The sequence below is a fragment of the Hemitrygon akajei genome, chromosome 9, assembly GCF_048418815.1.
Source record: "Hemitrygon akajei chromosome 9, sHemAka1.3, whole genome shotgun sequence".
Taxonomy (NCBI): domain Eukaryota; kingdom Metazoa; phylum Chordata; class Chondrichthyes; order Myliobatiformes; family Dasyatidae; genus Hemitrygon; species Hemitrygon akajei.
In genome coordinates this window covers 45,425,477-45,439,377 of record NC_133132.1, presented here as the reverse complement: position 1 = coordinate 45,439,377, position 13,901 = coordinate 45,425,477, and the positions used below count along the sequence as shown (strand labels likewise).

The 13,901-nt window shown below is 38.3% G+C and overlaps 1 protein-coding gene across 1 annotated transcript in view; it reads left to right on the top strand.

Moving 5' to 3' along the window:
• snx3 (sorting nexin 3) overlaps positions 1–13,658 on the top strand; it is a 33,585-nt gene extending 19,927 nt beyond the window's left edge. The window contains exons 2-4 of the mRNA XM_073055879.1: positions 5,314–5,409; positions 9,549–9,673; positions 12,503–13,658. Of these exons, the coding sequence (XP_072911980.1) occupies positions 5,314–5,409; positions 9,549–9,673; positions 12,503–12,617 (336 nt within the window). The 3' untranslated portion in view covers positions 12,618–13,658. The remainder of the gene's footprint in view (positions 1–5,313; positions 5,410–9,548; positions 9,674–12,502) is intronic.
• Positions 13,659–13,901: the final 243 nt, after the last annotated feature.

The window sequence follows — 13,901 nt, the reverse complement described above, 5'->3', positions numbered from 1 at the left end:
ATCAGCACCACCATCGAGCACAAGTTGAGCTAGGCAATAGCAAAGACACAGACTTGCAGTTACCCCAAAGACTTCGCATTTCATCCAGCATTTGACAAACCACAGGTTCTTTCTCTCCCTAATGAGGGAGAAGGAGTGTCCCCCATTTTTTTTTTACAGTGAGTGGGAGACATAACAGCAACCCGCTGGTTTACGATGTTAGAAGTTTATTTAGTCGCTTTTTACGAGCTCTGTGCCTGAAGATCATAAAGATCTTGGGTCTTTGGGCCCACAGCGAAAGATTTTCCGGCCTCCCTGATGACACACAAGTTTCCTGCCATGACACCAACCCTCGATCCGCCCGTTTCAGGAGCCCCAAGATCTTGGGCTTCCAAATACAATCAAGACTCTCAGTTGGAACCCTTGGCGTGCTAGGCAATGGCCAGTTCTGAAACCCCAAGAACGGGTCACATTCCCGTAAAGAACCGAAGTCAGCGTGTAACTCCAGGTCAGGGTCTTCAAAAGAACCCTGAAAAGGAAAAATAAAGATATTAAAAATAGAACTAGAGCTGCTTCTGAAGATGCAAGCAGTGGAGTCGCTGTTTAGCGCCATCTTTAACTCCACCTCCAACAATGTTGAGCATCGTTTTCTCTACACTGCTCCAAAAGGCCATTTTATGGAAGTTAATATCGCACTGCACATAATTTTGCAAGTGTATAGATAAAAGATTAACTATAGAAATTGCAACTTTCACTGGATTGAGAACACTTTTCCAAAAATTTGCACTTTTGATTTTTAGATGGAGGGTTTGATCTAATATATCATTTAATCGCTAAAGTAACAATAAGCTAATGAGAGCAGATGCTTTTTTGGCTTCTTGAGTGTTTGATTTTAGGAACGGCAATCCATCTTCCTCAGCTATATTTTTTGATCATGAATAGTTGTGGTCCAAGCATGGATTTCTACAGTTACCCCTGCTCTAACCCTTTCAACGAACCTGAGGTATTCCCAAAAGCATTTGGGGAAATCCAAAGGAACTACTTCCACATTGTCCCCCTTCTTTGCTAAATTCCAAAGAGTTACAGTAACAGTCGGCTAAAAGATCTGAAGCAGTGTGGGGTGGGGAGACATTTCTGGTTGAAAGGTGCTGAGTGGAAGGGGAGATGGCCAGCTCTTTTTTTTTTTGAAAAGTGGTGAAATGGAGGGCAGTGGGTGATTAGTAGACTGAGTTGAAAGAGGATTGAGCCAGGTTTGGCAGTGGTGGAAAATGCAGATGTGTGGATGATAAGTGAGGGCAGATGGGCCTAGGTTTGGAGGGTGGGGTGGGAGGAGGAGGAGGTGTGGAATGATGGTAGGGTGAAGTTGATGGCAACGAGGTGGATGACGAACAGGAACGTCAATGCTACCAGTATTGAAAGGTGATAATGGGCTCCAGTAGATGGAGGCTAAGTACATACATCACCATATACTACCTTGATACAATTTTCTTGCAGAATTTTACAAGAAAATGAAGAAATGCAATAGAATTTATGAAAAACTATACATGTATGACAAATAACCAATGTGCAATGGAAGACGACTTGTGCAAATTTAAATTAAAATATAATACTGAGAATATTTTGTAGAGTCCTTTGAAAGTGAGTCTATGGGTTGTGTAATCAGTTCAGAGTTCAGCTGAGTGAAATTATCCATGCTGGTTCAGGAGCTTGATGGTTGTGGGGTAATAACTGTTCCTGAGCCTGGTGGTGTGTGATCTAAGGCTCCTGTACCTCTTGCCCAGTGGTAGAAGTGGGAAGATGGGGCTGCCTGGTGTGCTTTCTTGTGGCAGCACTCCTTACAAATGTGTTCAATAGTGGGAAAGTTTTGCCTGTCACGGATTCTGCATTTCCCACCATTTTCTGTAGACCCCTCTGTTCCAAGGCATTGGTGGTTTCGTATCAGGCTGTGATGCAACCAGTCAGAATACTCTATTGTGCATCGATAGAAGCTTGTCGAAGTTTTAGATGTCATGCTAAACCTGCATAAACTTCTAAAAGTAGAAGCACTTTTGCTGCCTTTGTAAAGACACTTGCATGCTGGTCCCAGGGCAGATCCTCTGATAAGATAACTCCACAGAATTTAAACATGTTCTTTTTTTAAATTCCTAGTTTTCTCTTGTCCTCCTTTGCTAAGCAGTGTGACCATATTTGCATTGGTGCAGCCACTTCTCTAAAGCCACCCTTCTACAATTTGATATAGATCATTAATCAGGGCTGTGGGGAGGGTTACCAGCTTTCGAGCTTGCATGCTATTAGTTAAAGATGCCGGGGCAGAGGTGTTCAGATGACAACTGGCCTGGGTGCAAGGTTGGATTGTTCTGGTGCTGAACAGACCTGAAGAGCTTGAGAGTGGCTTCGAGCTGGGTGGAGAAGTCTGGGCCTGGAGCGGGTCGCTGGGCAGCATGGTCTATGCCTGGAGCCTTTTGCAGTAGCCAGGTCCGAGTGTGAGGTACAATCTGCTGTTTTGATGTCGGCCAAGGTTGGAGGCAAGTTGATTTTACTCGTTCCTCCCATGATGCTGAGGCTTTGTAGACTGCCTTGGCTGCTGTGCTCTGTGCCCGCTATATGACGGACTGAGCGAGGCTTTGGACCTACTCTTGGGTGCTCCTAGGTTCGGAACTGAGGACTCATTTAGTTCGGAATGCTGTTGCTCACTTCGTTTGCATAATTTGTCTTTTCTCTTGCGCATCAGGTGTTGGTCTTTTATTTTTAATCTTTGTAAATTAGGTTCTTTTGAATTTCTTGCTTTGTGGCTACTTGTAAGCAAACATATCTCAGGTTGTAGAATTTGTACATTCTTTGCTAGTAAGTGTACTTTGAATCTTTGTATAGTGACCTTTTTTTCCCAAACAAGAGAAAATCTGCAGATGCTGAGAACCGAGCAACACACACAAAATGCCAGAGGAACTCAGCAGGACAGGCAGCATCTATGGAAAAGTACAGTCGATGTTTCTGTCTGAAACACTTTGGCAGGACTGGAGAAGAAAGCTGAGGAGTAGATCTAAAAGGTGGGGGGAGGAGAAAGAAACAGCAGGTGATAGGTGAAACCGAGGAGGGGTGAGGGAGTTGATTGGTGAAAGAGACAGAAGGCTATGGAAGAAAGAAAGGGGGGGGGGGGGTTTGAGGCATTTCTGGAAGTTAGAGAAATCTATGTTCATGCCATCAGGTTGGAGGCTACCCAGATGAAATATAACATGTTTTTCCTCCAACCTAAATGTGGCCTCATCAGAACAGAGGATGGACATATCAGAATGGGAAGTGGAATTAAAATAGGTGGCCACTGGGAGATCCTGCATCATCCCACCCAGCTACTTTTGAAAATGCTATCTCTTTCTCTGAATTCCTCCATCTCTGCTGCATCTTCTCACAGGATGAAACTTTTCATTCTAGAATGAAAGAGATGTCCTCCTTTCTCAAAGAAAGAGACTTCCCTTCCTCCACCATTCCATTTCATGCACGGCTGCTCTTACCCTATCCTCCCACCACCCTACCAGGGATAGGGTTCCTCTTGTCCTCACTTACCACCCCACCAGCCTCTGTCTGCGTCCAGCACGGGATTCCACCACCAAACACAACTTCTCTTCTCTCCCCTCCCCCACTTTCCACTTTCCTCAGCTCCCTACACAACTCCCTTGTCCATTCATCCCTCCCCACTGATTTCCCTCCTGACACTTATCCTTGCAAATGGCACAACTACTACATCTGCCTCTACACCTTCTTCAGTACCACTCAGGACCTTCTAGGTGAACCAACACTTCACCTGAGAGTCTGTTGGAGTCATTTACTGTGTTTGGTGCTCCCGGTGTGTCCTCCTGTGAGAACTGATGTAGATAGGGAGACCGCTTTGTCAAGCATCTTTGCTCTGTCCACCAGTAGAAGTGGTATCTCCCAGTGGCCATACATTTTAATTCCACTTCCCATTCCAATATGTCCGTCAATGATTTCCTCCACTGTTGTGATGAGGCCATACTTGGGTTGCAGGAACACCACCTAGTATTCCATTTTGGTAGCCTCCAACCTGATGGCATGAGCAACTTAAACCTCTGGTAATGCCTCCCATCCCCTTTTTCCCCTCCCTCACCTTGCCTGTCTGCCACCTCCCTCTGGTGTTCCTCTTCTTTCCCCCTCCCCCTTCCTCCTTCCATGGTCTTCTGTCTCTTTCACCAATTAACTTCCCAGCTTGTTACTTAATCTCTCTTCCCACCACCCCACCAAGTTTCACATATCACCTAGTGTTTCTCTCTCCTCTGTCCCCACCTTTTAAACCTACTCAGCTTTTTCTCACGAGTCCTGCCAAAGGGTTTCGGCCCAAAATGTCAACTGCACTTTTTTCCATAGATGCTGCCTGGCCTGCTGAGTTCCTTCAGCATTTTGTGTGTGTTGGTAGTGACTTTTTTCATCAGTTTGCTCAGTCTTGGAACACTTGGTATTCTAGTGTAGTCAGCAAAGTTTGTTTTCAGTGGAGATGAACACTATGGAAGTGAGAAAGGAATCCTCATGACACTTCAACTGACTGAGAGGCCCACATTTGTTCCTATAAGTTTGCCCAGCTGAAAGAGCAACTTTTTTTTAGATGGTTTGATACTGCTCACTGAAGAAATTTAGTTGATATCACCTATCATATGATGATAATTTGGCATTGAGGCAAGTCTGTTTCCCTTCCATTTTTGTGGGTTCTGAGATTGGGATAAGGTCCATATTATAGATTTGAGCAGGGTTTGCTTATTGCAATAGATGGCATGTTCCTCCACTTGCACTTGGTGTCTGTGTTTCCATTGCTTGGATTTGAGGCTCTTGGTGCCAACCTGAATTCTGCTGCTCCACTTTGATCACTTGTAAGCCAAGTATTTCTAGGGGGCACTGGACATTCTTGGAGAAGATCCTTTGATAATCTGTCGACAGCTCACAAATCTGTGGTTAACTATCTCAAAACACCAGGTAGAAGCAGAAGAAATGTTTTGACAATGGAAACTTCTTAAAAACATTTTGACTTTATTATTTATTCATTGAAATCTCATTAAGACTTTCTAAGTGTCCTCTTGATCTTGCTTTACTGTTAAACAGGTTTGTAACCTTGTGAGTAAAAGGGAACCAGCTTCCCTTTGGATCCTGATTTATTGAGTCCTGCAGTCTTCATGTGCTTTTTTTTTGCTTGAAATGTGAAACTCACTTTCAAAGTTATGAATAACTCTTAATTAAATCTTGGAGATGATCATTTCACTTGCAACAGTCAATTTAAACTTCCTTGACAAGGCTTTGTCATTCCACTGAGTATCTTGAATCATTATTTTTCAGACTAATCTACCAATATTCAAATTGAAGGAATCTTCAGTGAGAAGAAGATACAGTGATTTTGAATGGCTGAGAAATGAGCTTGAAAGGGAAAGCAAGGTAAAGCCCAAATTTTAAAATTTTCTCTAAAAAGGGAAACTTTAAATAAGTTGCCTCTTTTGTGGGGGTGAAAAGATGTACATAGATATCTTAAAAAGAAATTGGTACTGAGTAAATTGTAATGCAAAAAGTTAATGGAATTTTATTTGGATGTACATTCTGTGTGCCTTTCAGTTTGTTTCAAAATTATATCAAACTGTCTAGAGCAGGATGGCGAATCTTTTTCGGAGTGACCAAATTTGTGAAAATCTTTTTTTTAATTCTTGCGTGCCTCATGATTTTGAGCAGAGTTTATCCTTGGTGAATTAATAATAATAATTAGGGACTTTTTAAAGTATGAGCCCTGTTGCTTATTTCTGTATATTGTTTTACTATTAATAAAAATATCACGGAGACTGAAATAAGTGAAGCATTTTTGAAAGCCTGTTCAAATATTACAAATTAATCTTTAAAAGACAATTGAAGAGCAGCATTTCTAAACTGTATAATTATACTTCATAAGAAATGTGAACATGAAATTAAGCTTTGTATATTCATAGAAGTTCAAGGAAAGAGAAATAAGCATACTTTGATCTCAGTGAGACTTGTTGCATTAACGATGATAAACATTTTGTATACGGTTTGCATTTGGTTTTAGGAGCTATGCAGGTAGTTCTAATCAGTAAGTATACTGCTGTAGTTAGACTTGACCAAGTTCATCACTGAAAGCAATGACTCACATAAATATGTTGATGAAAATGCTGTTAATATTGCAAGATGTTTCAAAACAAGTTTCAGGAATAGAATTTGAAAGTTTGGAGTTTTATGCTTTCACCCTGTCGATAACTGTTTAAATACTTTCTTGTTTAGCTTTAAGTTGAATTTTTTACCTCCAAATTGAGCTGCTTTGTAAATCAGTCAATTGCATTTCAAAATTATCCAAATCAATCCACTGCAATACTTACAAATTTAGTTTGTCTGATGTTGCTGTCTGCATACTCAATAAATTTTGTTTCTTCAAATGCCCTAAACTTAGACATTCAGAGCCTTCCAATGTAATTTGAACAACATTGGTTTAATTACTGTACAGATTTCTTTAAGATTCATTCTTTTCAGTAATTTGATATCTCATGTTTTTACATTTGAGAAATATTTTAAAGTCCCTTTTTGGCATCATGTTTAAATCTAGTTTGATTTCAAAGGTTTTTTAATCAAAAGTAACATGAAGTATTTTGCTGGATCCCTGTAATTTGGTGCTCAAGTCATTTAAATGTGAGAAGAAATCTACAAAAGAAAAAAAACAACAGATCCACACAATCATACTATTCTCAACATGAAAAATTTCCATTAATCAAAATCAGACAAATTTCATCCAAGCACTCAAGTCATTTAAGGACAGAACCTTAGACGTGTAGTTCTGTGTACACTGAAATCACCTCGCTCATTAAATACTGAAATTTCCTTTTTTCCCCAAAGCATGCCCAGAGATAAAATTTTCATCACTTCAAGTTCTTTAAGGCCAGCTCTGCATATGAAGCCTCCTTGTGTACTACAATCAGTGGATGTCCATCATATTTTGTAAACAGATTGATAAAATCTGCCTTTTTACCAATCATGCTGAGATTATCATCAATTGTTACAGAAACTATATTTTTGAAAGGTTAACTTGTCGATCAGACATTTACTACTGCCTTATATATTTTAACCCCCTGTAGTTTGTTCAAGTGATACTACCAAATTAATTAGTTCTTCACCGATTTAATCACTCCTCCAAAATCAAGCAATGATGGCTACCCTAGCTGACAGTGTAACATCATTGCTCTCATCAAATGTATGGAAAGTTCTTTATATAAACTAATCTTTTGTTGTTCTGCTAGGTTTGTTCCCATTATTGTTTTTCAGTATTTCTGTTTAATGAGTTGAATATTTTCTTCTAGAAAACCATCCAAAGGAAAAGAGCACACACTAGATATGATTCTTTATCATATTCCCCATCACTGAGCAATAATCTTTGAAATCTCAAAATGAGCAGCAACTAAATTGGAATTACCTGAAATAAATGTCATCAAAATATTTCTTTTTTTGTTGTTGCTGATCTCAAGAAATGTTCTTTTTTTGTTTTGATCTTTTATTCAAAGTCATTTTATGAACATTTTCATAATGCTGCTTTATGGAGGAAATCCTGTACACAGTTTTGGAACGCAAGATACATAATGCTTTATCACCCTTCTCAATCCTGTCAAATCCTTCACTCTGCTTTTGAAAGTCTCTGCTGCTTCTATCATTTGAATGTTTTCCTTACTTTGGTGTTTCTGACGTTCTGAACAAGCTGCAAAGCGTAAACGCAGTTTAAAAGTATCTCACAGATAAACTTAAATATCATGGTTTTACTAATGTTTATTGCAAAAAAAGATTCATGGAGACACTAAGCCACATAGTTTTTACTGCTATTATCACTGAATATCCAGTATTCACTCACAAATGACAGAAATGTAAGCAGTGCAAAGCCAATGTTAACTGGCTCAACTGTTTACGATCCAAATACTGATGAAAGGATTTCAAATTGTATCATCACAAAGTGGCATGTTCTCTCAGCTGTCCGCCAAGCCGGTGTGAGATGTTTCTGTAAAAAAAAAATGTCACTGCTCTGATTGTAAAAAGAATAATTTGCCTCATTTGGCTGTTAAGATGACCATTGTCTTTTTGGTACAGGTGGGATTTAAATAAACAAGAAGCTTTGCTGCATTCCAACAAAATTTTTACACTTGCCAACTTGGCCACTTTTTTGGCCAAATTGGTTGCCACCTGTGGTAAAGGATCAAATTTTATTTGGGCATCTGGCATTTTCCCCAAATATTTAAAGTGATCTTTTGAATCCCTTTTTAAAAGTAATTTGCTTCTTAGTGAATATCAGGTATATGAACTTAAAATCCACTGTGGATTTAAAAGTGCTGCAAATGGGTCTTGCGTAAATGCAGAACAAGTTGAAGAGGGTTAATTTTCAAGATCATGGCTAAGAAAAAAATGTTCTTTGTAGATTTTTTTCAATCTCTACAATGAATTGACTGCAACAGTAGTTGAACTTCTGTTGAAATCTAGGAAGTACAATGGATATGCAAGTTTTCAGCAGATGGCTGGGAAAAGTAGGAATGGAAAATGTTTTGATACTTTATGGAGAATGAAAGTTTATTGCCCCAACAGACTATGACTCCTTGTGGCATTTTAAGAAATAAACTTGAGCAAATCAATTGGAAAGTGTAATTGCTTACCTACTTATTGTGAATGGACTTGATTACAGAAGTAACAGGGCAAGCTGGACTTAATTCATTTCACTTTGATTGTTGCATTTGCCTCTTCTTAGTTGACATATACAAGAATCTTTTTAGATGACCAAATTAACCCTACTACACTAGTACTATATTGTTTTCATATTATCAGACTTATTCCAATCCAGGGAATGGCATCACAGAGTCCTCTGTGTGGATAGGAGTTTAGATATGCTACAGCTGGCCAAAAATGGGTATCACTACACCCCCCCCCCCCCCCCCCGCTTTATACCCAATGCTCCTCCAAATGTGATTTTATTTGTTTATTAATGTTTATAAACATACTGAAATGCTTAATCAAGAGGAAGTATTAATTAATTCCATCAAGATTTACCAGCAGTGGCCAGTTCTGAAGTTGCAGCTTTGGATGAAACTATTCCAGGGAGGCACTTGACATGCATCCTATATTTGAACAGACAATGATTTGTTTCTTGAAGTATAAACAAATTGTTCAGAAATTGGTTCTGACCTTGAGTTAGATCCACGTATAACATATCAGAGGAAAATAAAGATCTAAGTATTTACTGGCAGGTTGTGATACACAAATTTTATGAAAATTACTGACAAATGGTGGGAAGTTATGATCTTTATTGGTTGGCATATCCATTCTTGTACTGTTTTGTCATAGTTTCCATGACTTCAACTGCCTTTATGTCAAATAGAAGTAAGCAACTTATAGTGATTTAACATTTATCAAATAGATTCAAAATGTATTGTACTCTTCAAAGTAAAAGTTGAGCTGCTTTTCTTTTGGATTACTAGTGCTTGGTATGTTGCACGACAATATTTAATTCCTGTTTTCTCACTGAAAACTTTACACATTTCATCCCTTAGGTTGTGGTGCCGCCACTGCCTGGCAAAGCACTATTTCGTCAGCTACCTTTCAGAGGGGATGATGGCATATTCGATGACAATTTTATAGAAGAAAGAAGACAAGGACTTGAACAATTTATTAACAAGTAAATTTTTTTAAATACTATAGTAAATGCCAAAAGAATTGAGTTGGGTGAATAAAATAGAAGTCAGTTCCACAAATTAGTGAAATATAAGTTTACGTTGTTTTAATTGAGCGGAATAATTTTTTAATGATTACCTCTTCCATTGAGGCTGAGGGCATATAGATGGTATAATAGATGGTCTAGTCAAGTTTTAATTGCTTTTCATTATGTTGGTTTTCTGAAACAATAGTTCTATGCTTATTTGCCTCTTGCTCCACCCCACAAAAGTGTAAATGTTTTTCATCCAAGGTGGTCTTCTTTTGAAGGGGAAACTTTTTTAAGCCAACAATTATAATGTGACTGGTGAATCTTGCTGTATGTAGATTCAGCGGCCACTTTGTTAGGTACCTCCCTGTTCGTCGTAAAATGGCCACTTTACCTATGCTCATGGTCTTTTGCTGCTGTAGCATGTCCATTTCAAGATTCAACATGTTTGTCCAGAAATCCCCTTCTACACACCACTGTTGTAATGCAAGGTTACTTGAGTTACTGCTGCTTTCCCGTCAGCTTGAACCAATCTGGCTATTCTCCCTCTGACCTCTCATAAACAAGGTGTTTTCTCCCCTATTAGAACAGCTGCTTACTAAATATTTTGCACCATTCTCTGTAAACTATAAGAGACTGTTCTGCGTGAAAATCCCAGATCTGCAGTTTGAGATATTCAAACCGTTCCATGTGTTCCAACAGTCAAAATCACTTAAGTCACTTTTCTTCCCCATTCTGATGTTTGATCTGAAAAACTGAACCTCTCGACTATGTCTGTAGGCTTTTATCCGTTGAGTTGCTGCCACATATTTGGCTAATAGATATTTGCATCAATGAGCAGGTGTACCCAACAAAAAGGCCTCTGTGGGTAACTAAGGCAGAGTATTACATATTTACAGCATATAGTTGGCCCTGCCAGCCCTTCGAGTTGTGCTGCCAAGCAACCCAATTTTAATCCTCGCCTCATCACAGGACAACTTACAAAGACCAATTAACCTACCAACCTGTAAGTCTTTGAAATGCGAGTTAAAACCAGAGCACCCAGAGGAAATTGACTCATTCATGGGGAGAATGTACAAACTCTGTACAGACAGCGGCAGAATAAAGCCAGACAAATTGTAGTCAAGAAGTATTGGTTCTTGCGCTTGCATTTAAATGTCATTGATTTCAAATTTAGTAATGTTAAGTTAAAACATGGCTCTTCGAAGTGTCTACACTACAGGCATAATGCTAACTAGTCAAAATAGGATTTTTCCCAGTCTTCTAAAAACTAATACTTTTCCCCCTAATGTTTAGTTTTTGGCAGCTAGTGTCTGAATAATAGTAGTGGGATGAGTGGATACATTAGAGAATATTGTATTGTCTCCTAACCTTGCTTGGTTAGCCTCTAGTTCTATAAACAAAATCCTATTGAATCTAAATTCATTATGTGTCTGCTTTTGATTTGACAAGTTAATTAATTAGTGGTCTGAATTTCTTGAAGATGATGAACTCTTAAATTGGTTTAAAAATCATATAAAGGGGGAGTGGCTCCAAATTGCCTTAATGCAGCTTTTCTTGAACCTAGTAAGAACATTGTATGTAAAATAAGTACACATTATCTTTGAGTTGTGCTTGCTTTTGACTTCTGCGTTAACTTTCATTAAAAAAATTTCCATGTTTACCGCATTTGAACTGAACAAATCTCATCAGCTGACCCTTGAACCATTTAGCTAATGGGAACAGCTTCTCTATCTGTCTTGTACACAATCACAATTACAAATGTGATTTTAATTTCCACTTGTCTGTAGAATCAGCCCTAGTCTAACTTGGCAGCTGATAGCTTTTGATTCTACTATCAAAACCTTAATCAATACCTTGATCAGCTGTGACTTTGTTGAAAGGTGGAAGCAGGCTTGAATGATGTATTTACCTTCCCTAAATCTGTCATCAAAATGTACCTGTAAATTGTTCTGGTTACCATCAGCGCAATTACTATTTAATTGTGCCCTGTTGTAGGTGAGCTTTAGAATTTGATCTGTAGTTGTTGGCTATGTCCATTAGCTATCTTAAACAAGAATATTGAACTTGTCATTCTCCAGTTTTCTGGTAATTGGAGGATTGGAGCATCGTAGCAAGCCCTTGGATTATCTCCACTTCTTCTGAATTTGGATGTTTTCCATCTACCTGTGACTTGTTATCTGTAAGCAAGGCCAGCTTTTCTAGTCTTACCACTACTCATCACTTCCTCCCTGGAGAAAACAGTAATCTATCTTTTTCAATATTTTTATTTATTACTTGCATAGATGAATACAAAATACATTATGATATTATGGAAACAGAAACTGAAATGCCCCATATCTATGTATAACCATTATATTGAAAAGGTATATTTTCTAATCTAAAGCAAAATCAAATTCCCATAACAAAAAAAGAGGGGGGAAACTGTTTAACCAAACAGCTGTTTTTTTTCCTCTTTTGTTTTTTTTTGTTATGGGGTTTTGATTTTGCTTTGGATTAGAGCAATCTAACTATCAACTTCCAGATTTGATTGTAAGACTGCAGTCTGCTGAAGGAAGTTGGGGGGTGGGGGTCAAGTGGAGGGAGGAATTTGTTTTGGGTTTGTCCTGGTGCAGGTTTCTGACCCAAAATCATTTTTCACAGTTCCTCCCCCACACCCTCTTCCCCAAATACTTCATGACATGCTGAGTTCTTACAGCAGATTAGTTGCTCTAGATTGGATTCATCTTGGGTTTTTACAACTTTTTAAAGTTTATTTTATTTGCTGAAAAATGCAATGTATCATGAATGTATTTTACTTTTCAGAGTGGCTGGACATCCCTTGGCACAAAATGAGCGCTGCCTTCATATGTTCCTACAAGAGGAAATCATAGACAAAAACTACACACCAGCAAAAGTGAAACATGCACAAACAGTGTGAAAGGACTAAAACACTGATCTGTCAAAGAAATCCTTCCATACCAATTGAGATTGCTGGTTTTTGTTAATCCTCAGTACATCTTTCTGCTTACTGATGTTTCTGAAAACAGAACTTCATCTCAGGTGCAGATCATGAGCAAGAAAGATCTGCATTCGGGATTAGAGCTGGCTACTATAATTTGGCTTTGTATAACACTTTATTGCTTTATTCATACTGAAGCCTTAAATTGAGTAAAGTATGCTGATGTAATTGTTTGTGCCTAAATGTTACATTTGACAGAATTGTCAGGTGAACCTGTGGCATAAGTGCAGCATTTCCAACAATTTTAGCTGATGCTTCATCAGTTATGAAAGAATATTTTTATAATGCATGTGCTTTGTAATTTAAAATTCCTAGCTAAAGTCTGTCCATATTTGGCAAGTTTTGTTCTTTGAGTGCATGGTAAATGAATGGAGAGATTCAGTCTTCCTGGAGGCAACCTATAGCCAAAATGAACTTTTTGAATTTCAGTAATGTTACCTCAAACTGTTGCCAAGTTAAACTATTACCATGTACCTCCCTTTCCCTCAGCTATAACCTTTATCCATACACTGTATTTGTAACTTTTTGGCTCTCTTAGTAAGAGTGGAGACTATTTCAGATGCTTCCTTTTCAAGTTTTTGTATTAACTCTTATATCCAAGTCTCTGCCTTTGAATTTATCAAACACTAAGACCAAGCCTCCTGCAAAGTTGAAATGTTTTCAAATAAAAAAATACAAATGTTGAATCGTATTTAACTTGTGCACATGGTATTATGCTTTGTAATCTTTTTCTTTTGGTTTGTTAGAAACAATATAGATGCGCTTTGCTGCTTCATATTTTGATGTGCATCAGTGTTAATGGAAGAGCAGCAGAGTTCAAATTCCAGCCAGTATCTTCTGGTGTAATTGATTTACCAGTCACCAGTTACGTGAAATATTGCTGTATTCTGGTTGGCTGCTTTGTCTTGATTAACTGCACTTGAGACTGTAATGGGACATTAAACATGTATTGATAACTGATTAATGACTTCAGTATTTGTACTATACTTCCATTTAGAGAACTGGCTAACTAACTTCATTAATCGTGAGATACAAAACATTATTTTGGACTAGATTTCAGTAACAAATACTGTTATCTAATAGGCTTCAGTGTTGTATTTAAAGTGCTGTACTTCAAAGTCTCTACAGTGTGAGGCTGCCTTGTACCTTAATGTGAAAATTTGTGCAAGTCTCCAGACACTAACAAAGCTTGATGCCCTGTGT